Source organism: Bos taurus, chromosome X, assembly GCF_002263795.3.
Source record: "Bos taurus isolate L1 Dominette 01449 registration number 42190680 breed Hereford chromosome X, ARS-UCD2.0, whole genome shotgun sequence".
Classification (NCBI taxonomy): domain Eukaryota; kingdom Metazoa; phylum Chordata; class Mammalia; order Artiodactyla; family Bovidae; genus Bos; species Bos taurus.
In genome coordinates, this window is record NC_037357.1 from 36,770,023 (window position 1) to 36,795,114 (window position 25,092).

Here is a 25,092-nt window from a genome sequence, read left to right on the forward strand (position 1 = left end):
GGTGGGAGGCAGTGGGGAGGAAGGCTGCTCAGACGCACAGACGGTCTGTGGTTCTGGCTGCCTGGCCGACCTTAGGAGACCTGCTGCCTGCCGATGGCGTGCTCATCCAGGGCAACGACCTCAAGATCGATGAGAGCTCCCTGACGGGCGAGTCGGACCATGTGCGCAAGTCGACAGACAAGGACCCCATGCTGCTGTCAGGTGAGCCCCAGGGGAAGCAGGGCTCCTGGTCCTGGGAGGCCTGGGACAAGACCTGGAGGTGCTGAGCGTGCCTCCCAGCCCATGGTACAGATGTCTGTCTCAGCCTCTGTGTTGCTGTGCTAGGCACTCATGTCATGGAAGGTTCTGGAAGAATGGTGGTGACGGCTGTGGGTGTGAATTCCCAGACGGGCATCATCTTTACCTTGCTTGGAGCTGGTGGAGAGGAGGAAGAGAAGAAGGATAAGAAAGGTAAGGCAGCACTAACCGTTGTATGAAGCCTGCTCTCTCTTCTGAGCCTGCCTTCTGGTGGTCCCTCGCTCAACCCGTCCCTGCTCTGGCACTGACGAGAACCAGCCCTCGGCGGGTGGGAGCCCATACCCTCTCTCCTGGAATTCCTTTTGGAGGCCCCTCTTCTGAGGTCTTTTCCCCAAAGCCAGCACGTTGGGGCCCCCAGTCTTGTGTGAGACAATTTCCTTTGGGTGGCTGTGCCCTGAAGGCTTTCGGGAATATGTGCGCGGGCGCAGGTGTACCGGGGTGTGGGGACAGCCCTGCTTGAGCAGGAAGGGAGTTGGAGGGCAGAGACCAGCCACCCTGGCTTGGGAGAGTGCTTCAGGGCCATCCTTGAGGGGGGGGGGTGTTCAGCCCCCATGGTGAGGTGCTGAGGGTTCCAGGCCACCATGACAGCTAGGTGTCACAGCTGAGGTGGAGGGCTCCCAAGTAGGAGGGCCTGGGCACCCTAAGGGCCATCACGGCAGAGGAAGCTGAGAGGGGGCTGGGGTCCTCACCCCAAGGGAAAGCACTGTCGAGGGACAGATGTCTTCAGAGATCCCAGCTCTGTATCCAAACTGGCACATGGCTACCCAGCTGCCTCCCCTTGCCACCATCCTGAGCCCCATACATGGCAGGTGACCCCCGCAATCCTCACAACATCTGCTTACAATTCACCTTGCACTGACCTGGATCTCCCCTTAGGCCACTCCTGTGACAAAGCAGGTAAGGAATGGTGTTTGCTCCATGTGCATCCCACCTCTGAGTGAAGCCCCCTGAGCCCACTAGAAGTACAAAGACACACACTGGTACAGAGGGACCATGTGCCAGATGCCTGTAGCCAGGGTCCTGCAGACATAGGCAGTGGGTCACCAGTCACCAGCTCCACCCCAGTCAATCAAGGCCACTGGGCCTTGAGCGCAGGTGGGCTCAGTCTGCCAGCCCAGGAACACGGGGACAGGTCAATGTAAGGAAAGACTTCCTCATGTCCCCCTTCCTGGGCCACTGTGTTCCTTGGAGGAGATGGTGAGCTGCTATTGCCTAGAGGCTTCCCAGGGCCCCAGGTCCTGGCAGCCTGGGCCTGGGTTCCCTTCGTGGGTTCCCCTCCCTGCAGGGCTCAGCCCAGTGTCTCTGCACAGGCAGCACCCTGGGGCCCCCAGGACTGCCAGTGGGTGGGTAGGCAGGCCCCGGGCCTCCCCTAGGCTGGACTGGAGTCCCCAGTGACCCTCCAGTGACATCCTGATGGCTGCTTGGCAGGTCGCCCCCCTCCACGTTCCTTCCCGGGCTCCTCCCCTCCCACTAGGTCCCTTCAATGTCAGAGGCCTGAAGGCCTTGGTCCTAGGCCCCTTATCTTTGACCTCCAGCTCCCTGGGTCCCCGCAGCCCCGGCTCCTGTCCCCCGCTTGCTATGTCAGGTAGAACGTATCTCTAGCACCTGGCTTCCTAGAGGAAGGGAGCCCCGAGGGGAAGCTGACCTGGCCAGGCTCTGGGAGGGGGCGTTGTACCCACTACTGCGCACTGGAGATTGGAAGGTGGGGTCTCACTCTCTCCCCACCTCCGCTGTGATCCATCCTGCCTGCGGGCTTAGCGCTCCCTGACCACCAAAGCCTGTTTCTTGCCTTCTGGCCTGACTCCTCGTGGTCCTCTTTGGGCTGACTTGTCTTTCCTCCTCCTCCCCTCCCTTGGCTTCTGACCCCTCTGCAGGCCAGGTCCAGCCGTCATCTTCTGGCTGGGCTCATCTCAAACCTCCCTCCCTCCTCCAGAAGGCTCCCCCCATCACAGAGCAATACACCTTCCTCGTGCTGGATTGTCACCCACCCCTTCGCCTCTGAACGTGCCCAACCAACCCCCCATGAGGGTGGGGAAGGAGCCTCTCTTGATTGCCTGGAACCCCCCAGACTACACAGGATCTCCAGTGATCATGAGCTATTCTGTGGGGGCTGACGAAGCAGCCCACGCAAGCCCTTCCTGCCTGGGATCAGTGGTCTTTGGATGTAGGGCTGTCTGTGTATGGCTTCTGGAGAGCTCTCCTGGGTGTAGGTGAAGCAAGAGGAGCTGGGGTACAGAACCCGAACCCCCAAACCTGAAGCCCCTCACCTGCTGGCTCTCCTGAGCCCTCCCAGTGGGACAGTCCTTGCCAACCTTGCAAACCAGAGGCACGGCTGGCACCGTTTACATTGACACGGGGAAGCCAGTCACTGCCACCATTCCTAGCAGGCAGCTTCAGGCTTTATGGTGGCAAAGCACATCAGCAAAGGATCCCCGCACAGATCCACCTGGGGTCCAGCCCTGATGCTCCCTCCAGTGCTGTGGGTGTCCTGAACCTGGCCAACTCCTCTCCCTCCACAGCTGTGCTGTGTAGAAAGCTGATCTCTAGGCCACTGGGCTTAGGAACCATCTAGGCCAGGGAACCGCAACCCTCCGAGCCCTGGATAGATACCGCTCCATGTAGGACCTGGGCTGCACAGCAGGACATGAGCCGTTGTCTTCCATGAAAGCGGTCTCTGGGGCTAGGAAGGTTGGGGACCACCGATCTAGGCAAACCCTTTGTGCTGGTTCTGGCCCATGGGTTCACCGCCCACCCCTCCTCCCGCACACACTGGCTGCAGTGTCTTGTGCCCCGCTGTCCCATGTGCGTGTGTGTTACCAGGGCTACGTGGTGTTCTCAAGTCTCCGTGTCTGTCGTTCCTCTCCGTTGTAGGCAAGCAGCAGGATGGGGCGATGGAGAGTAGCCAGACCAAAGGTAATGGGCGCTCTGCACTCAGGATGGGTGGCAGAGGGTGCCAGGCAGGGTGGGTGGGGGGGGGCGCCCACCTCCGCTGCAGGGGCAGGACCTGGAGGCCAGGTGAGTGGGGTGGGCAGCCAGTCAGCAGACCCCGCCAGGAGTGCACAAAGATGGCCCATGAGCTCGCATCCTGGTGAGGGATCTGACGCTCCAGAAGACTCACCCAAGACCTTGTGGGGCCAATGGGTTCCCGGCTCATTGGCCTTTCTGCTGAGGCTTTGAGGCCTGCTGCCCTCTTGGATGAGGCAGACAAAGAGTTCAGAGGCTGCTGGTGGTTGGACGGGCGCTTGGGACTGGAGGTTAGTCCAATGGCCAGGTCTCAGGCTGGGACAGGGAGTGGCAGACTGCATTGGGGGCAGAGGCTAGAATGGTCCAGCTAGGTGGGATGTTGAGTGTCACTGAGGCTGCAGCTAAAGGGCTAGGAGATGGGGCCACAGGGATTGGCTGACCCCACAAGGTGGCAAGAGGCGTGCAGAGTCACTGAGAGCCCGTTGAGTGGAGACAAGGATGAGTGGCAGCGTTGGGTGCCCCCTCTGGGTGGTGGAGGGACCATAAGGGGTGGTGAGGAACACAGCACCACTAAGTTAGTGTGCACCAGGGGAGCTGTGACGGGACTGCTAGTTCCAGAGAGGAGGTGGACAGACAGCAAGTAGAGAGGAGCAAAGGCCTGAGCCAAGAGCAGGGGAGGACAGCACGGGGATTCTTGGGCCTCCCTGAGGGGAGTGGGGACATGGCTTCGACGCCAGTGTGCCAGAGTCAGCTCTGGGTTCTGGAACATTCCATGGACCCCAGGTCTCCGCTCTTGGGTATTGAGGCTTGGGGCATCACAGGACCGGCCACTCTGTGTGCATGCCCCAGTTAGCAGTGCTTCTGTCTGTCTTCTCTCCCCCTGCGAGGCCCCGAGAGGAGCATCTCGGTCCTGCCCTGGACAGCGCCCACTTCAGGAGGGCCTGGGCTGATGAGAGAGGAGGGCTGGCGTGCCATTGCTTGCCCTGTGAAAGCCCCCCTTGTAGCCGTCACCCCAGCAAGCAGGTCCTAACCTTGGCTTCGGGCTTCTCCTTTGTACAGCAAAGAAACAGGATGGGGCTGTTGCCATGGAAATGCAGCCCCTAAAGAGCGCAGAGGGCGGGGAGATGGAGGAGCGGGAGAAGAAGAAAGCCAATGTGCCCAAGAAGGAGAAATCAGTCCTTCAGGGAAAGCTCACCAAACTGGCCGTGCAGATTGGGAAAGCAGGTGGGGGCCGTCGATGGGGTAGCCGGGGGGCCACCTGGTGGGCAGGGAGGATGCTGGGTTCCTGGGCTTGAGGCTGGGCCAAAGAGAACAAGTGGGCAAGTGAAAAGGGATGGGGACCATGGGCCAATCAGCCAGGGGACCGGCCAGGGACACATGACAGCCTTCAGGGCCCGCTTCCGCCTCTTCTGGTGAGGATGGACTGTGACCCTCCAAGAATCCAGGGACAGGCTGCAGCATCCCTTATCTCTTCCGTCTTGCTCTCCCTTCCTGCCTCTACTGCCTGTGGCAGGGCTGGTGATGTCCGCCATCACTGTTATCATCCTGGTCCTCTACTTTGTGATCGAGACCTTCGTCATAGACGGCCGGATGTGGCTGGCGGAGTGCACGCCTGTCTACGTGCAGTACTTCGTCAAGTTCTTCATCATCGGTGTCACTGTGCTGGTTGTGGCTGTCCCAGAGGGCCTGCCTCTCGCTGTCACCATCTCCTTAGCTTACTCTGTCAAGGTAATAAAATCAACACACCATGGATACGAATCCCATGGTACCAGGATACAGAACCAGGACTCGAGGCACAAAGCCCTTAAGCAGCTTGAACAAGCAAGGACCAGATAAAGTTTGGGATCGCTCAGGGGCAGAATGGGGGGGCGGGGTGGCGAGCAGGGATGCAGAGCTGGGTTTGGACATCCTTGCCCAACCCGGCCTCCTGGACATGGGGGCACCACGAGCCAGCATCTGCCGGATGAGGGCAGGGTCCCAGGGGGGCAGGGAGTTGAGATGGGGGAAAAGATGAAGGACGACCCCTAGGACACAGGGGGGGAAGGCAAAGATCATGGTGGGTGGGGAACCCAAAGGGCCTGCCTGAGAGGGGGCACCGGGCAGGGGCATCATCCTGGCCCATCTGAGCTGTGCTTCTTGCTCCCTCACCCCCTGGGCCAATCCCCTCCCCCAGGACAGCTAGCTACCCAAGCCTCCATCTGTGCCCTTTACAGAAAATGATGAGGGACAACAACCTGGTCCGCCACCTGGATGCCTGCGAGACCATGGGCAATGCCACAGCCATCTGTTCTGACAAGACGGGCACACTCACCACCAACCGCATGACCGTGGTGCAGTCCTACCTTGGGGACACCCACTACAAAGAGGTTCCAGCCCCCAGTGCCCTGACCCCCAAGATCCTCGACATCCTGGTCCATGCCATCTCCATCAACAGTGCCTACACCACCAAAATACTAGTGAGCTGGGAGCCAGCGGTGGGCGGGCCCAGGCAGGGGCGGCAAAGCATGGCTGCTGGGTGGGCTGTCGCCAGGGGCTGGCTAGGTTCTCTTAAGGACATTTTTGAGCAGGGCCACAATCATTTCTGGGGTTCTGGGCTCCCTCCTCATCTGTGGACCCTGGGCAGGGCCTGTAGGTTCTGGAAGCCCTTCACAGCCCAGTGAATGGAGGGAAAGCTGCCCATCTAGTCCATGCTGGAGGCCAAGGCTGGCCTGGGGTCCAAGGACAGTAAGGTGGGTGGACTTGGGGCCCCCAGGGCCATGTTGGTTCTCCTCACCTCACAGCCTCCAGAGAAGGAAGGCGCCCTCCCACGCCAAGTGGGCAACAAGACGGAGTGTGCTCTGCTTGGCTTTGTCCTGGACCTCAAGCGGGACTTCCAGCCGGTGCGGGAGCAGATTCCCGAAGATAAGCTTTATAAAGTGTACACCTTCAACTCGGTCCGCAAGTCCATGAGCACGGTCATCCGCACGCCTGATGGTGGCTTCCGCCTCTTCAGCAAGGGCGCCTCAGAGATCCTGCTGAAAAAGTGAGTGGATGAGACGGGCTAGCCAAAGGCTATGGCGTTTCTGGTTTTCCTATTGCAATAGACAGTAGCCTGAAACTGGCCCTTTTAATCACTTTAAAGTGCATTCAGTCCCAGAACAAGTTGATAACCCCAAAGGAAACCCCGTGCCTATCCCCATCACCCCAGTTCTTGCAGGAGACTCGGGTTCAATTCCTGGGTCGGGAAGATCCCCTGGAGAAGGAAATGGATCTACTCCAGTATTCTTGCCTGGAAAATCCCATGGACAGAGGAGCCTGGTGGGCTACAGTCCATGGGGTCACAAGAGTCGGACACGACTTGGTGACTAAACAACCAAACAAATAACCAACAACATCTGCTTTTTTGTTTGTGAATTTACCTATTACAGACATTTCATATGAAGGGATCATACAGGATGTGTCACTTTGTATCTGGCTTCTTTCACGGAGCGTGGTTTGCAAGGTTCGTCTGAATTGCAGCCCTTATCAGTGCCTCATCCCTTTCTGCAACGGAATAACATTCCATTGCATGGGCAGACAACCCTCTACTTATCCAGTTGTCCTGTTGGCAGACCGTTGAGTTGTTTCCACCTTTTCGCTACCGTGAGTTGTGCCACTTTGAAGGCTTGCGTAGAGTTTCTGCTTAAACACGTATTTTCAGCTCTCTTGGGTATATTCCTGGGAGCAAAACTGGTAACTCCATGTTTCATCTTTTGATGAATGCCAAACGGTTTTCCTCAGCAGCTGTCCCACTTTACCTTCCCATTATCAGTGCCTAAGGGTTCTAGCTTCTCATCCTCACTGAGTTATTACCTGATTATTGTTGCTGCTGTTGTTAGAGCCGTTGGGATCGCATGGCAGTTTTGACCTGCATTTTGCTGATGACTAGGGATATTGGTGCCTTTTCATGCGCTTATTGGTCATTTGTTTAGCTCCTTTGGAGGAATGTCTATTCCAGCCCTTACCCATCTTGGATCTGAATTCTTTGTCATTTTATTGTTGAGCAGTGAGAGTTTTCTGTACATTCTGAATATTAGATTCTTAACACATATCTGATTTCAAAGCATTTCCTCCCATTCTGTGGGCTGCTGTCTTTTCACTCCCTTGATAGATTTCTTGTTCCCTATCTTGATTTGTCCTTGGGTGCACAAATGTCTTTCAATTGGGAAGTCCAATTTATCTCTTCTCTTTTGTTGCTTCTGCCGGGTTCCTTGTAGAGGTTAGTGATGTTCTCAAGGTGATAGCAGTAATAGCAGCACAACTATGAATATACTAGGAGGAATTGCACGGGTGAATCATGTGCTGTGTGAATTAGATCTCAACGGAGCTGTTAGGAAGACTGAGGCAGTGCCCTGCCAAGTGCCCTGCCTGCCCCTACCCCTCAGCATTCACACCTTCCCTTGGCCTTGACCTCTGCAGCCCTCAAGCACCCTCCCCCGCCCACCTGGCTCCTCAGCTGCCTTCTCCAGAGGAGCTGCCTTCTAAGACTTGACCTAATTGTACCTCAGTGCTCACCCCTCCCCCCACCCCGCCTCCTTCTGGAGCCTTCAGGACAAAGGCCTGAGCAGAATCTCCACAACCAACATTTTTTCCTTCCTCACCAGTCTTCTTGGGGCCTCCACTTGTCCAATGGCCATGCCGGCCCCCGGGGATCAGGTTTCCTTTGCTCCTTCCTTTTCTGTGCCCAAATCCTGTCAGCCCTCCCCGTCCCAGCCTTTCTGGAGCCTTGGGTTTTTGCTAACATCCCCCCCTCTTGCCCCAAAGCTCAACAGGGAAAACGCAACACACACACACACACCCGCCAGGTCCCATTGAATGTGCAAAGATGTGCTGCACAAGTGTCTGAGCTCCTGGCTCCCGGGAAAACAGAGTACCATCAACCTGGTGCCAGAACCAGAAGTCCTCAGTCAAGGTGTGGGCGGGGTCACCCTTCCTGGAAGACCTCCAGGGTAGGATGCTCCCTGGCGTGTCTCCTTGGTCTTCTTTGGCTTGTAGCTGCATCTCTCTAGTCTCTGCTTCCATCATCACACAGCCTTGTCCCTGTGTCTGTGTCTCTATGTGTTCACTCCTCTTTATAAGGACAGCAGGAATTGGATTGAAGGCCCACACTCATCCAGGATGACCTCATCTTAACTTGGCAACAAGCCTCTTTCCAAATAAGGTCACATTCTGAGGTTCTGGTGAGAACAAGGTGGGGGGTCTCCTAAGCCCCAGCAGCAGCAGAGCACCACCCCCCTCGGAGAAACCCTTTACCCTGCCTCACACCAGCTCCTCCCGCTCCATCCGCCCCAGGTGCACCAACATCTTGAACAGCAATGGGGAACTCCGCAGCTTTCGCCCTCGGGACCGGGATGACATGGTGAAGAAGATCATCGAGCCGATGGCCTGCGATGGGCTCCGCACCATTTGCATCGCCTACCGGGACTTCACCGCCGCCCAGGAGCCCGACTGGGACAATGAGAACGAGGTGGTGGGCGACCTCACCTGCATAGCCGTCGTGGGCATCGAGGACCCTGTGCGGCCCGAGGTAGCTTGTCAGGATGGCTGAGGGAGCCGTTCTTGTCTGCATGGGGCCTCGGCCTTGAGACACAAATGCAAGGAGGGGACTGTGCCTTCCTCCTGTCCTCCTGGCCATCACGACCCTCCCTGCCAGGCTTTCTAGGTAGAACACACGGCAGCCAGCCAGCCAGAGTTGGACCAGGTGAGGAAGGTGGACGATGGCAGAGCCTCGGGGGCATGGCAGCCATGGCCCAGTTCAGACCTCCCAGGCGTGCTGGAGCCCCCTTGTCCTCTGGTGCTGGCGCCCTTCAGGAGGCTCTGTACTGCCCTCTGGAAGGTCCCCTCTGGCTTGGCATCCATGCCTGGCTCAGGTTCTGCTCTCCCAGGGGAGAGAGGGCAGCAGGTAGAACCCTGATGGCTGCCAAGGCTAGCAGAAGTGATGGACCAGAGGGGATGATGAGGAGGGGAGGGAGGAGCCAGGGACAGCTGACTGGGCTCTGGTTCAGAGAACTGGGTACATGGTACTTGGGGAGCGCTGGGAGAGAGGAGGACAGTTCTCAGCTGAAGCTTTGATTGGGGCTGAGTGGGGTTCCGGACATCCCTATGGAGAGGTCACATGGTTAGGTGGAAAGCTCAGAGCAAAGGTCCTGGCCAGAGGGACATTGTCCGGAAGTGACTTTACATGACTTAGGATCATGAGGGTAGCCGAGCAGACGGTGGGAGAAGCCTGCAAAGGAAAGGGCCAGGCAGGGAGGCGAAACCATGGGAAACGTGTTGGCTGGAGCAAGAGGGCGGGTGGCCCACCCCACCCTGAGCTAAGCAGGTCCTGTGGGATGGCACAGGGAGCCAGTGCTTGGAGATGACTTCACTCAGAGCTTTCTTGAACAGGAAACACACCAACAGGGTAGAAGCTAATCAGGGCCTAGAGAGGAAGAGCAATGGGGAGAGGTGCATGTCCTTCAAGATGTGAAACCCCATCTTGGAGGAAGAGAGCCTACTAGACTGGCCCTGGAGTGGGCCCAGAGAAGGTGGGCAGTGGGTGGAGCTTCCCAGGAGAGCAGGATGAGAGGGTGCCATTGAGGGTGGTAGGGCCACCCCAAGGGACCCAGAGAACAAGCCTTTCCCCTCACCAGACCAAGGAGAAACTTTGAGGCAAAGAGGAGGGCTGTGTCCAGACAGCAAGCTGAGTCCTAAGGCCATGTGGCCCTTGCCTAGACTGACGGCCTCCCCCTCTGAACAGAGCCATTCACCACTGCTGTCCCCAGTGTCAACGGCAACAGCTCTACACTTTTCTACCCAGCTATCACAGACAGAGGAAGATGAGGTTCCCAGATTCCCAGGGCCATGGCCAAGGCCATGTCCACAGCATCATAACCAGGCCATCCGGCCCTTCCACCTCAGCCCCCTGGGCCAAGGAGCCCTTCCAGTTTCCCCTCATTTCCCCCATAAATATTCATTGCAAACTGAAGCTCTGGTCATCAATACAAAGTTGGAGGCCTGAGATGTATGCATACATCCTAAGACAGAACCGCAGAGGCAGGTCCAAGGTGGCTTGAGACTGGGGACTGGGGTGGGGGCTAGATGGAACAGTCCAGAAGGCAAGCATGTGGGTGGGGCAAGGCCTAGACCTTTCCCTGTTGGTGCTCTTCTCAGAGATACATTAAAAAAAATAATAATAAGTCTTCATCTTAGAAAAAACCTGGATAAAATTTCCAAGAAGGTCACCACGAAGGCTCAGCCTCAGTGGCTGCCCCAGTGGGCTGAATCAGAGGGGGAGAGCGCCTTCGAGGCAAAGTAATGGGGTGCTTGTTTAAGAACCAGAAATCGCCTTGGTAAAGGGGCCCTGGGGGCAAGATGGCTCATCTCTGGCTAGAGAATGGCTACATGAGAGGCTGGGCAGCAGGTGGCACCAACACAGCCAGGACGGGGAAGCCAGGCAGGACGCCCTCCCCAGCGACCATGGGGACCAGCCAGCAGGCGGTGGCCAAGGAGGACACCCTGTGTCCCAATGGCAGGCAGTAAGACTGATGGCACTGTTAGACTTGCCAGGATGTCTGTGGGCCTGGGACAGCTGCAACCCAAAGGTGGCCTGGCAGTGGCATGTCTCTGCCCCTGGGGGATCACTTGGCCCCTGTAGGCATGCTGTATTTATGCCAGAGGGGTGCGGGGGCTCATGCAGACATGAAGCCACCAGGCATCAGTGGACCAGGGCTGTGTCCATTGGGACAGCAGGGAGGCAGGTGAGGAAGGACAGTCACCCGATGAGGGAGAGGGCACCTACAGACGGAGGGGAGCTTCCTGCTACCTGCCTGGGAGGCCAAGGGTCTTTCAGACCAGACAGGGAGCCAGCGGGGCCACAGCCACGTGGAGACAAGCAGAGGCTAGATCGAAGATCCACGTGCTCAGGCACGTCATGACCACTGGGTGACAGCAGAGAGCCAGCTACCAGACGCTTCAGAGCCAGGAGGGAACTTGCTGGGAGGGTGTCTCCAGGCAACTCCCAAGGATCCCCAAAAAGCAGAAACGGTCCTGGATCGAGGCTAAGCAAGGAGACACACACATTATGGAGGGGGCGGGATGCAATGCCCCTTCCCGGGGCTGGGGCTTCTAGGCCACTTGGCAGGATGTGTAAGGTCACTCTGTCCCAGTCCTGGATACCCATCCTCTCCCTACTCTCTCCATGGGAGAAATCACAGCCACCACCCCCTGGTTTGGGAGGCCCTCAGCCTCCCAAGTGCCCCGATGTGCCAGGCCAGGGCTCCCCCACAGCCCACCTGGCCCAGCCTACCGGCCACCTGCCCTGAGGTCTCATGGATGCTCTGCCCCCCACCCTTGGCCCATGCTTCCCCGGCCACCACACATGTGTGTTCCGGATCACCCCTCTGTCCCCAGTGCCCAGGCCCGGTCGCCAGGCCACACCTGGGACATGGCGGGCTCTCTCACTCTCTGTCCCCAGGCTCACATTGTCCCCAGGCTCACATTGTCCCCTGGGCTTCCAGCAGTGCCCACTGGGAGCTCACAGAGGGTTGTGCTGGGGCCAGCGGACACAAGGGTCTCCCCAGGCTGCACCCCATGCCAGGGCCCCATCTGGGCATGTCACAGGCCTAGGTCTCACCTCCTAATCCAGTTCCCTGAGCTCTGAGCCTCCTGTCCCCTCCTGGCCCTCAGGCACTGTCGCCCTGGCTCCCCTCCACACTGCCATCTCAAGGCTCACCAGCCCATCCTCATCGAAAAAACAAGAGTGTCTCCACTCTCTGGGACAGGAGCACCACCTCCTAGTTGGTCTTCACTCCCTACAGCCCATTTTCCCCTCAGCACCAGAGGGATCTCTTGTTCTGTCTTTTCTGGAATCTACTCTTACATTAGGAAAATGGAGATGTGAGGAACCATACCGATGGCCCATTTCTGCCTGAGAACACCTAATCATGTCAACCCTATGGCTCTAAAAGTCTTGAAAGTGAAAATGTTCATTACTTAGCTGTCTCTGACTCTTTGAGACCCTCTAGACTAACCCACCAGGCTCCTCTGTCGATGGGATTCTCCAGGCAAGCATACTGGAGTGGGTGGCCATTTCCTTCTCCAGGGGATCTTCCCCACCCAGGGATCAAAGCCGCATCTCCTGCCTTGCAGAAAGATTCTTTACCAAAGTTAGTCTTGTGTTAGTCGCTCAGGAGTGACTGACTCTGTGACCCCATGAACTATAGCCCCCCAGGCTCCTCTGCCCATAGGATTCTCTAGGCAAGAATACTGGAGTGGGTTGCCATTTTTTCCTTCAGGGGATCTTCCTGACTTAGGGATCAAACCTGCGTCTCTTACATCTCCTGCATTGGCAAGCAGATTCTTTACCACTGAGCCACATGGAAGCCCATCTGTGCGTGTATGTGTGTGTACGTGTGTGTGTGAATATATATATATATATATGTGAAAGTAACAGTCACTCAGTCATGTCCAACTCTTTGCGACCCCATGGACTATACAGTCCATGGAATTCTCCAGGCCAGAATACTGGAGTGGGTAGCCTTTCCCTTCTCCAGGGGACCTTGCCAACCCAGGGATCAAACCCAGGTCTCCTTCATTGCAGGCAGATTCTTTAACATCTGAGCCACAAGGGAAGCTGTTAAAGTCTTAGGTTTTATATTATTTAAAAAATAAAATAAGAGATGCAGAGACAAGTCAATCAAGGCCTGGGAGGGGAGGCCCATGATGGCTCCTGCCATCCGATTGATGGGGCAACTGGGACCAGAAGTTCTTTTCTCATCCTTCTGGACCTCACAGATACGGTACCCCACCAGCTAGCCTGCTAATGGGACTGGACCTGGCTCAGCTGCTGTGGGTCTCCACTTCCCTGGTGGAAACTGGGTGATTTCTACAGTCACCTTGCTGGACACGGGCCCAGTGGTGCTGCTCAACAGCGTTCCCGTGGCTTCTCTTGGCCTTGTGCCTGGGGTCAGGGCCTGGGTCTGAGTTGTTGCTGCTCCCTGGGACTGGCACAGGGAAGAAGGCACCTGGTAGGGGATGGGGGACCCTGCTCCCTGCAGGTCAGGCCACTTCCCTCACCACCTCCAGGCCCCATGGTGAGACAAGGGGCACCACAAATCTGGACGGAGGAAAGGCTAGATCTCAGACACTGGTGCATCTGGCCTGGACAGCTGCACCCACCCATCTTATTCCTTGCAGGTCCCTGAAGCTATCCGCAAATGTCAGAGGGCTGGCATCACAGTCCGCATGGTGACGGGGGACAACATCAACACAGCTCGCGCCATTGCAGCCAAGTGTGGCATCATCCAGCCCGGGGAGGACTTCCTGTGCCTGGAGGGGAAAGAGTTCAACCGGCGGATCCGAAACGAGAAAGGCGAGGTAGTTCTCCGCCCATTAGTGCCCTGGCGGGTCCAGGGTTCTGGCACTTTCTTCACCCTGCCCCTTGGTTCAGCCCCTTCAAGACTCTGCAGCATCTACGTGCTTTCCCCTCCCAGATAGAACAGGAGCGTCTGGACAAGGTGTGGCCTAAGCTGAGGGTCCTGGCGCGATCATCTCCCACCGACAAACATACTCTGGTTAAAGGTAATGGAGTGGGCTCGCTCATCACCCTGCCTTCCCCCTGGCCCAGGTGGCATGACACGGGGGGGTGTGGCTGTCACCTCGATTGTGGGTCGTCTGCTCCCAGATGCCCAGTGCTGAGCTTCCAAGCGGGTGTCTGGGCCCTGCCTAAGAAGCAGGCTACTCAGCTCTAGACACGTGGCCCCTGGAGATTTTGTCTCAGAGGAAATCACTATGTCCTCCCCAAACCTCAGTTTCCTCATTGGGAAAATGGGGATAATAATGGAGACTCCCTCCAAGGGCTGAGTGGCCAGAGCTCGCCCCTCCACTCCCTTGCACTCACAGTATGAATGGAAGATGCCAGTAGGGGCCAGCCTCTCATCAGAGCAGATGGGCAAACTGGGGCCCAGGAGAAGGAGACATTTTTCCAAGTCACCCAGTGCCAGGCCCCTGCCTTGTACCAAATCCCACTGCCCTGTATTGTCTCATTGGGTGAGGGACCTGGGTGGGAGAAGCAGGATGCAGCTGCCAATCAAGGCACAAGACTTGGTCCCAAAGGTGATGGAGTGTATGGAGAGTTGGAGGCAGTGGGCTTGGTGGCAATCTCAAAGGCTTTCCAGAGCCAACTGGCCTCCCACAGCCCGGGGCTGGTCACCCGGGGCTGCAGATGGCGGGAGCCGTGCCCTGCCCCTACCTATGTTCCAGGGATCATCGACAGCAACACGGGTGAGCAACGGCAGGTGGTGGCCGTGACAGGAGATGGCACCAATGACGGGCCAGCCCTCAAGAAGGCAGATGTGGGCTTCGCCATGGTAAGCCACCTGCTGTGCCAGTCTGGGTCACCGTGCCAGGTGGTGCCCTGTGACAGAGGATGCATAAGCTTTGGGCAGGAATGTGGGAGCTAGCATTGAGGCAAGTTTCCAAGTGCCATACATTTCTTTCTCTCACGTCCTGACCACCTAGTCCTCTGCCAGTGATTTGTGCCAAGGTATTTGGTGTGATGGTACCCACGGTGACGAGGGACTGGCTGCATTGCTAGGGGGTCATGGGGACTTGCCTGCTGAGCATTTGCCTCACCATCTCCAGGTCCAGTCCGAGTGAACCTCAGCCCCAAGTATGATGAGCCGAGTCCCCACATGAGCTTTTCCTCTGTGCATCTCTCTCGTGGCTGAAATAAAGCTGGTTCTTTCTGTAAAAACAGCTGAGCAGGGTGGCCTTGGCACAAAACGGGCTATGTTTGGCTGCCAAAGGCAGAAACCAAGCAAGGCCTCTCCCAGCCCACCTCAAAGGAGGGGCGCAGCCCTTGGAGTGCAGGCACCGGGGGCACAGAGCAGTCCTTCCCAGGGCCATATCCAGAGGGGGCCCAGCCCCAGCTCCGGGCACTGAGGGAACCCAGCTGGGCAGCACCATGGTGACCTGTGTGGGCTGGGAAGCCATGTTCTCTCTCTGGGATTCCCAGGGGCCCCTTACACAGGGACCCGACAGAAGACCAGGGGGAGGCCACTGCAGGTGTGGTGTCTTCTTCATTTGTGAGCAAAACTTCTGTAGTACGAGGACACGTTTGGAGTGAGCAAGGAGGGCTGGGGAAGGGGCCTGTGGACATGGTATGTGTGTGCCCCCCAGGGCATCGCAGGGACAGATGTGGCCAAGGAGGCCTCAGACATCATCCTGACGGACGACAACTTCACCAGCATCGTCAAGGCTGTCATGTGGGGCCGCAATGTCTACGACAGCATCTCCAAGTTCCTGCAGTTCCAGCTGACGGTCAACGTGGTGGCCGTGATTGTGGCCTTCACGGGCGCCTGCATCACTCAGGTGGGTGCTGGGGCTTTCCCTTCCATGACCACAGCTCTCCCACCTGGTGTGCCTGGGCCTCAGGGCCCAGTGGTGGAAGCCAGGTTTTTCTTTGCTGCTGACTTTTTTTCCTTTTAGATAGAATTCACCTAACAAAAATTCACCGTTCAATGACTTTTAAGTACATTCACAGCACTGTGCCATCATCACCTCTGTCTAGTTGCATCGTGTTTTCATCACCCCGAAGGAAGTGCCATCCTCATCAGCAGTCACTCCCCACTCGCCTTCCACCACTTCTGGGCATTTCAACTCCATGGAAGCAAATCATAGGTGGTCATTTGTGTCTGGCTTCTTCACTTAGCACAATGTTCTTAAGGTCCATTCATGTTGTAGTAGGTACTTTATTCCTATGGATGGCGGACGATGTTCCATTGTATGGATAGACCACCTAGCTTTTCTGCATCCCTTCATCAGTGGGCATTTGGGTTGTTTACACCTGTGGCCACTGTAGACTTGTGTGTGCAAGTCTTGTCCTGTGTCTGCTGGGAACTCTGTGGTTAACCTCTGCAGGAGCCTCTTCCCCTTTTTCTGTCATCCAATTCTCCCCATTAGTGAGTATTCAGAATTTGTCTCTCTTTCAAAGGTATTTTTTAATTGAGATAAAATCCTCATGACATCCTCTGTACCATAATAGCCGTTTGAACCAAAGTGTACAACTCAGTGGTTTTTGATGCTGTCTCCATCTTATGCAACCGTTACCTCTACCTGTGCCCACTAAACAGCCACACTCCACTCTCCTCTCCCCCCACCCCGGCACCCACCCATTTGCTTTCTGTTTCCATGGATCTGTCGGTTCTGGAAGTTTCATAGGAATGGACTCCTACAGGATGTCCTTGGTGTCTATCTTCTGTGAGGCTCATTTTTAACCAAGAAGTCAGAAGTGATGAGGAGGAAGGCCCAGTGCAGTTTCTACCTCTTCCTGGCCCATGGGCATGGGAGCACAGGAGAGCACCCATCCATCATGCTCTTTTATGGTCTGGGACAACTGACAAGGGGGTGGCAACCTACTGCTAACAATTGGGACCACATCTTCTACAGCAATGCCAGCAGGTGAGAGAAGTGAGACTAACAACATTTTAAGAGCAGCAATCTGAGAGCCAGTGAAAACTCTCTGCTCACCTTAAGGAAACATAGGGATAGAAATGTCAGAATGTTACGGGAAGGCTGGATTTGTTGCAATTTCACTTGAATTAAATTCCAGTGACATTGACCCCTAGCTGAGTTTCTTCCCAGGGCCAGTGACATTGACTCCTGCCTGAGTTTCTTCCCAGGGTGTGGGGGGGCCAGTGAGGGTTCCAGGCCCATGTTGGGATGACTGGCTGCTCTCCACAGGACTCTCCTCTCAAAGCCGTGCAGATGTTGTGGGTGAATTTGATCATGGACACATTCGCCTCTCTGGCTCTGGCAACAGAGCCACCCACTGAGTCGCTGCTGCTGCGGAAGCCATACGGCCGGGACAAGCCCCTGATCTCACGGACCATGATGAAGAACATCCTGGGCCATGCCGTCTACCAGCTCACCATCATCTTCACCCTGCTCTTTGTCGGTAGGTTGATCCAGAGCCACATAGGTTCTGGCCCTGTGTAGCAGTGGAAGGGACAGGTACTTGGGAATCTGATTTCCAGTGAGGACCTCTCAGTCTTCACTTCACTGCTGTCCTGGGAGTTTTCTTCTGTGTCTGGCATCAGCAACTTTTATGCGATTCTTTTATTTACATGGAGTGGGATTGTCACTTCCTCTGTTTGTGGCCTCTCTGCCTGACATCAGGGGTCAGGTGACCCTTGGTGGCTTGGCTTTCAGCACACATTCCTGGGAGCAGACTTGAAGCTCAGTGTGGTGATGGTGCTGGCCGAGGGTAATACTCATGCAAAACGTCTTTTGGGGGCACCAAAAGACAGCCTCTGGGGATACTCTCATGGAACCTTTCTATGCAATCTTGGGAGCAAAAGCTGTTCATGACTAAGCCAAGGTTGGTCCTTGTGACAGTACAGGCAGGGCAGAGGAGGGTCAGGCCTGCCCTGAGACTTCAGTTCCCATTCCTTCCCTAGCTCAAGTCAATGTGCAAATGGGTTTCATTGTCTTCACTCATGTCCTGGGGACACTCCTATCCTGGGTGACAGCCCCCGTGGTCAGGATCCGGCCTTTGCTGTGACCTAATGTGGATTAGCCCAGGGGTGCTAGGGGACTCATGACTTCCCCTGTATCACCCGGTGGGAGGTATCACCCACCTGGGTCCAGCTCTCCTCATGTGGCCCTGGGCTTGCAGGGGAGCTCTTCTTTGACATTGACAGTGGACGGAACGCTCCCCTGCACTCGCCACCCTCTGAGCACTACACCATCATCTTCAACACCTTCGTCATGATGCAGCTCTTCAACGAGATCAATGCCCGCAAGATCCATGGCGAGCGCAATGTGTTCCATGGCATCTTCAGCAACCCCATCTTCTGCACCATCGTGCTAGGAACCTTTGCTATCCAGGTAGGATGGGCGGCTCCACTGTTGGAAAAGGTGGGGGAGAGGGGACCATCACCCCACTCTCCACACCAGCCTTGGCTTCTCTTCCCCTCCTGCCCACATTCCCCAATGCCCAGCCCTCTGAGCATCTTCATCTTCAAAAGCCCTGGCCAGGCCCCAGGCTCACCTGTTTAGTTCCAGAGGGTTTCAGTGGATCTTCCACAGAGCTGACCTCACAGGTTTTCTCACAGGTTTGCCACTCCCATATCTAGCACTCGATTCCTTGGCAAGAGGCCACCCTAGCTCCAGAAGTTTCCTGTGGTGATTCTCCCTGTGCCAGGCTGGTCACTCAGCTCTCCAGGAGGTGCTGAGCATTCAAAATCAGGGCATACTGATAGAAAATGTGAGGCAGAGTGAGGCCAATAGGCCAGTTTTTTTTTTCTTGCAGTTTTCAGAGGAAGGCCTGCCACACCATGGGAACACCTGGGGAAGCACCCAGGCTTCTCGGGAGGCAGAGGGAGAGTGGGGAACGGAGGCAGGACCTATGACGTTGGGGGAGCAGGCTGAGGGTCTGATGGTATGAATAATTTCTGGGCTCTGGGGTGTATGGCTGTCTACCTCATGGTCTAAGACCTGGCCCTGGGTAGTTAAAGCAGGAGGACACTGGCCTGGAGGGTGAGAGTCCAGGTACAGAGGGAGTTGGAGTGCAAGCTCAGGACCAGTTGGTCTGGAGTTGGAAAGCTCGCCCTTGGGAAGAGGCCACCTCCCATGGAGCAGTGATGAGGCTGAAGGAGGCCCATTGGAGTGTCCAGCACCTAGCACATTCAGACACCATGTCCACAGAAGCTGGGGACTTGGCTAGCACAGCCAAGCCACACCTGCATGCTGGAAAGAGGATGGTCCAGGGCACCAGGGTCAGCAGGCTCCTGGCAATAAGCAAGGCCCTGAGCCCAACTGGCACGACACCCACAGCCTGTGGTCAGCTGGTCTGGGAAGCTTTTTTTTAAGCACTGGCTGAGGGGGAGATGAAGGGAAGGAGCCTGGAGAAAGGAATTCTCCCATGAATGGCCTGTCTATCTGGGTGAATCAGGAGGCCCTCTGACTCCCTGAGCTGGGCCCACGGGCAGGGGTGACCCGAGGGCTAGAGGTGCTGGCTGGACCCACCTCTTGCCCACCCCTCTCCCACAGATTGTCATCGTCCAGTTCGGTGGAAAGCCCTTCAGCTGTTCCCCACTGTCCACGGAGCAGTGGCTCTGGTGCCTGTTTGTCGGTATTGGGGAACTGGTCTGGGGACAGGTAAGCATCTGCCTCTGCCACTTTTCCAGCCCTGTGCTCCCTTCCCAATTGTCTGAGTAAGTGCAGACAGCCCAGGGGCTCCTGTCTTGCCTCTGGGACAGGCCATGACCTAGGTGCAAAGCCACAAGTGACAGTATCAGTGGAGAGCATGCAAACGAGCATGGCCGGGATGTGACAGACCCTGGTAAAACCACCTGCCACTCCCTTTTCCACAGTAGGAGTTGAAAATTGTGCTTTAGAATTGGGTAACTTGGAAGATGCTCACATATTTGAAGCTACACAATACCTCTGTGAACCTTCAAGAGGACAAGAGAACATCTCAAGGGAAATGAGGAAATCCTCTGAGCTGACAGCGGGCAAGTCTCACACTTCTGGCTCTGTGGCTGCAGCTAAAGCTAGTTCCTAGTGCCAAAGGTTACATTAGGAAGAAAGGGCTTGGGTACTGGGGCTGGGCAGAGGCCAGGAGGGGCCAGATCAGGCCCTGGGAACACAAGAGGACCCTAAGGATATTTCTCCAGAGTTCTAGAACATTGGTGTAGGAGGCTGAGTCCAGTATGTACTTTATCCTGTGTCTCAGGCCACCTCAGGCCACCACATCAAAGTATCATAGACCGAGCAGCTTCAACGTCAGATGTTACTGTCTGGAGGTTGGACATTCAAGATCAAGCTTACATAGGGCAGATCCAGGAGGGAGCGGGAATAGGCTTCTAGGTCCCCACCACAGGACTGTCAGCAGCACGATTTCTCCTAAGAGCCACATGTGACAATATGCAAGGATACCATCACCAGGGAAGTTCCCCTGAGCAGTGCCGTCTGGGGACTTGAGGGGGAGTCACTCCTGGAGGCCTGGAGCACCCATGTGGCTCACCTCATTTTCTTGATCTCTGGGCCCCAGAGGTCAAGCTGGTATATGAGGTCCAGGCCCGTGCCAGAAATCACACTGCCGTGATTTCCAGCATTTCCATGATTTCCAGTGGCATAGACCACCGGCCTCAAGATTTCCAGTGGCATAGACCACCGGCCCTCAGCCGCTGGCAAACCAAGACCCACTCATCAGGCAGGGCCCTAAAGGTCTCCTCCTAGGAGCCAGGCCAGAGCCAGACCTTGGTCTGGTAAGGTGAGTCCCTTATGTCACATACTGTGTGGAAAGGTGACATGCATTGCTCCTCTGGGCACACACTGCCCCCTCACTGGGAGAAAGCCTTGAGAAAGTAGCCAAGAATGGTGCAGAGCAGGCGGGGGGAGCGGCCTTGGCCTGGGTCTGAGGGAGGGCCAGTGTGGGTTCCTTTCCGGACCCAGCGGCCCTCCCACTTCTGACAGTCACTTCTGCCTGCTGTCCCTCACCTCCGGCAATCCAGGTCATCGCAACCATCCCCACCAGCCAGCTTAAGTGCCTGAAGGAAGCAGGACATGGGCCCGGGAAGGATGAGATGACTGACGAGGAGCTGGCTGAAGGAGAAGAAGAGATTGACCACGCCGAGCGGGAGCTCCGCAGAGGCCAGATCCTCTGGTTCCGGGGCCTCAACCGGATCCAGACACAGGTAAGCCACTGGGAGGCTTGGCCAGTCCGGCTCTCACGCCTCGAGACAGGGGCCAGCAAGCCAGAGGTAGAGAACGGGTGAGATGAGCCTGAGACCAATAGGGCGGCCCTGGGGTCTGGTCGCCATGAGCACAAGGGCAGTTTCTTGGAGTGCCCAGCGACGGAATGTCAGTGAGAAGGCCTCTCCCTGACACCCCCTCAGAGCCCAGGTGGCCTCCCCAGAGTGGGTGCAGGTGGCAGCTAAGACTGTTTGCTGTGACCAAGAGCTGTGTCTTGGAGAGGTGAAGGCACAGGTCACCTGCTATTCGAATAGCTACTGGGACTTGTTTTATTTCCTGGGGGTGGTCCCAGGTAACGGGAAAGGGACCTTCTGAGGCCGAGGCAGACACCCACTTCAAATAGCCTTTGATGAACTCGCCATTTATTGGGTTATATTGTGAATTCTAGGGAAAGACTTCATTGGGATGCACACTCTGGCCACCAAGGTGATCCATTCTGTTCATCCCAATCTCCAAATGTCAGTGCTGGTCAAGGTCTAGGCCATCAGCGGCTGTCCTCTAGAAAGTCAGACAGTCGTGATGAGCACCCTGCTGGGGGCACTTGCGAAGGCTTCATGAGAGCCCGCCTGACAGAGCCACCCTCACTTCCTGCCCCCACCTCTTCCCGGCCAGCCTTCTTGCCAGAATGTTCCATACTTGCTGTGTCTCCGGGTCCTTCCCTGGCACTCCCTGGTGATTTCATCATGGCCTGACATCAGTCCTCACCAAGGTCTGCGAGACGTCCTCCTGGCTCCCGAGCTGGGCCATCCCTCCATTCCTCCTGCTGCCTCCCAGCGCCTTTCCGGAAGTGCAGTCCGCCCTGCTCTCCTGGCAACTTCCTGTCCCCTCTCCCTCTTCCTTGCCTGTCACTCCCACCCACTGTTGAGATCTTGGTCTGCCCCCGCCTCTTGGCTGTGACCCCAGCTGCTGGAAATCCCACAGGCCCTGGGGCGGGGTGGAGCGGGGAGGCGCCCATTCCCCACAGCCTGGCCCTCCTTGCGCAGCCTCCAGATGGCAACCACCTCCTCCTCTTTCTGGCCAGATACCCAGCAGCCCTGGGCTGGGGCTCTGCTCAGCCCAGACCACAGGCCCCACCACCCCGAGCCCACCTCCTCACAGCCCCCCAGCCGCTGATGGATGGCTGCATCACTTCTGCACAAGCCAAGAACCTGGAGCTGCCCCCAGCCCTTTTCCTGTGTCCCTGAACACTTGGGTGCATGGCCATTGCATCCACAGACCAGCCACCACCTGCCTCCTCCGGGCCTAATCACCCGTGTCTCTGCCTGGATTTCAGTTTCCTGTGTCCACCCTGGACCCCTGAAGCTCTTTGTCAACCTAGCCAGTCTGTGACACTTACTACTCCCTGCTTCTCCTGTGCGTTTCTCCACGCTCTGTACCGGACCCCCAGCCCCAACTGCCCTGAGCCAGCTCCAACTGCTTCTTCCCCTAGAGACCCACGGGAGGGAAGAACACTGCCCAGCCCCCGTTTAGGCAACTTCCCGCCGTGGGCCCCTTGGCCTGGGTGGGGACCTCAGCCCACGGCTCTCACTGCCTGCAGCATCTCACCCATCACCATGGATTCATCCCAAAGTGCCCTCCTGGTGTGCACAGCTCACTGGCTGCTCCCGCACAGACCTTGGGGTCCTAGCCTCCAGGCGCCCCTCTCTCCTCCCCGAGCACCGGCCAGAAGCTCTCAGGCTCTCTCCTAACCCATGCGCCCTGTGCCCCGAGAACCCCTGCTGCCTTTCCAGACTTCCCTCTCTGCTCCCCCATGCTACTATGCCTCCATGCTGGCTGCTGTCTGGGTCCCAGGCCCCCTTAGCTCCTCATCCCATGAAGCCTTCTCAGAGTCCACTCCCTGCTGCCACCAGGGCATACACACTCAGGGCAGCTGTGCCTACACTTGGCATCAGAGGTGGGCAGGATGCCCCGGGGGACTTTCCAAAGCTGCAGGATCCCGGGTCACCCAGAGCCTGGGATCCTATAGGGCTGGGTGAGGGGACACCAAAGAGCACCATGTGAAGGAGCTCCCTGGGGTCCCAAGGGGCTTCTCCCAGCCTCTGGCTCATGCCTCCTGGCATCCCAAGCACCAGCATGGCCAGAGAAGGATGTCTTCGGCCCAGCCAGAACAGAGAGTGCCCAGTAGAATGGGAAGAGCCTCTGATGCCAGCTGTCTAGCTCTCCTCTGTGGCCTCCTGCTGCTCATCTGTGAGCCTCTACCCACCCTGTCCCGGCTCCGAATGGCTCTGGGGTGTCATGCCAGGCAGGTTGTGCAGCAGAGCCTATTTAATCCCATCAGTGAGCTGAAGACAGCAGCCCTGCCCCCATCTGAGGTGTCTGGGTGGAGGTCCCTGGTGCCCCAGCTAGCTGTGTCCCCTCAGACAGAGTCTGACACTTCTGACCCCTGCTTTCCACACAAGGAAATGGGGCCCAGAGAGAAGGGACCTACCTAAGGTCACTCAAGTCTCCCTCCCCTGGACTTGGTCACATTGAATCCTCCATGCTTCTCGAGAATGCTGAACCAACGTTACTGTAGCTCACTTTTTAAAAGTTCTTTTTTACTCAAAATACCTACTTGAACCGAGAAAATAAAGCCCAGGAAAATTAAAGTCCCTTAGGTTGTATACACCCCAAGCCAAGAGAACCATTGTCTAGGGAACCAGCCTTAGATTTATGACTTTTGCAAAATACAGAATTGCTCCCAAGATTTCAGAGGCCACCACAACTTTTTATGTTGCTAAATGGAGGCCTTTCCTAACCTGCTGCCCACCCATCATGACAGCGCACCAGCCAGGCAGGACATCATTTGAGAATGTGCAGCGCTGTGCTTAGTCACTCAGTCATGTCTGACTCTTTGCGACCCTATGGACTGTAGCCCACCAGGCTCCTCTGACCATGGAATCCTCTAGGCAAGAATACTGGAGTGGGTAGCCATTCCCTTCTCCAGGGGATCTTCCTGATCCAGGAATCAAACCCAGGTCTCCCATATCTCAGGCAGATTCTTTACCATTTGAGCCACCAGGGAAGCCCAAGAATACTGGAGTGGGTAGCCTACCCCTTCTCCAGGGCATCTTCCTGACCCAGGAATTGAACTGGGGTCTCCTACATTGCTGGTGGATTCTTTACCAGCTGAGCTACCAGGGAAGCCCTCATTCCAGAATGAGTCCTCAAATCTAAGGACTTGGAGCTTTTCAAAGCACTCACGACATGGTCTATTTTGCATTCCATTATAAAGCAAAGAGAAGCTTCAGCAGTGACTGTGCCTTGTTCCTGGCCCAGTGTGGGGGCTTCTGGGATGGGGTGGGGGCGAGGGGAAATGATGTGGTATTTTGACTGATACCATCATCCCATCGGGACACCACCTGGAGAGGCCCAATCCGAGACAGGAAAGGCATTTTTTCCTTCCTTTGTTGCCTTTTCCACAGTAAGAGTCCCCTCTTGAGACAGACTTATCTCTGTAGCCTTAGAAACATCTCAACCTAGGGAAGAAATAGAAAGAGATGGCAACATCATGGCATGGGTCATCTTCCTTCAGTGTGTTGAGGAGCTCAGCACTGTGCCAGCCCTATGGGCACTCAGCAGTGGGCACACAACAATAAGTCTGTCTCACAGTGCATCCAAGGGTTGAAATGATGGACGTCTTCATTGTGGTTGGGATGGAGGGAGTCCGAGCACTCAAGCTGCCTTCTTCCTAGAGGCTGGACGTGTGTCAGACACACCACGGACCCTGGTGGCTACCACGTAGCCACCTGGGAGCTTGGGAGCAGGGGCCATGACCTCGGGCCCAGAGCAGGCAGCCAGTGTGCTCTGGGCTCCAAAAATGCATACTGCTCACATCATCCAGTGAACTCTCTAGAAATAGTTCTAGATAGGCACTTTCTAGAAATTGGACCTACCTTCTAACTCCAAAAAATTCCGTAAACACACACACACACACAGACACACATAGCCCACCCAAGAGGTCATTCCCTAAGAAGCACTCCAAGTGTGTCACAGCAGGCTGGCGTCCCAGAATTTATACACACAGATTTCTGATGGCAGGACATTCATAGTGCCCACCCACCCACAGTTACCTGGAAACCCATGCCTGGCTTT

At 56.4% G+C, this 25,092-nt stretch overlaps 1 protein-coding gene across 8 annotated transcripts in view; it reads left to right on the forward strand.

The window, feature by feature from the left end:
- Window positions 1-25,092, forward strand: part of ATP2B3 (ATPase plasma membrane Ca2+ transporting 3) — a 61,741-nt gene that overhangs the window by 22,736 nt on the left and 13,913 nt on the right. For 4 of the 8 annotated variants that reach the window (XM_024987795.2, XM_015461505.3, XM_015461508.3 and 1 more), the window contains 15 exons: window positions 76-201; window positions 325-450; window positions 4,321-4,485; window positions 4,775-4,989; window positions 5,475-5,717; window positions 6,042-6,283; window positions 8,572-8,806; window positions 13,456-13,635; window positions 13,752-13,839; window positions 14,521-14,627; window positions 15,439-15,630; window positions 17,002-17,215; window positions 17,936-18,147; window positions 19,312-19,419; window positions 20,778-20,960. In XM_024987795.2, coding sequence (XP_024843563.1) covers window positions 76-201; window positions 325-450; window positions 4,321-4,485; window positions 4,775-4,989; window positions 5,475-5,717; window positions 6,042-6,283; window positions 8,572-8,806; window positions 13,456-13,635; window positions 13,752-13,839; window positions 14,521-14,627; window positions 15,439-15,630; window positions 17,002-17,215; window positions 17,936-18,147; window positions 19,312-19,419; window positions 20,778-20,960 — 2,636 coding nt within the window. Of the gene's footprint in view, window positions 1-75; window positions 202-324; window positions 451-3,168; window positions 3,211-4,320; window positions 4,486-4,774; window positions 4,990-5,474; window positions 5,718-6,041; window positions 6,284-8,571; window positions 8,807-13,455; window positions 13,636-13,751; window positions 13,840-14,520; window positions 14,628-15,438; window positions 15,631-17,001; window positions 17,216-17,935; window positions 18,148-19,311; window positions 19,420-20,777; window positions 20,961-21,630; window positions 24,239-25,092 lie in introns of those variants that run through there. The other 4 variants (XM_015461509.3, XM_005227663.4, XM_015461506.3 and 1 more) reach the window with 2 other exon arrangements.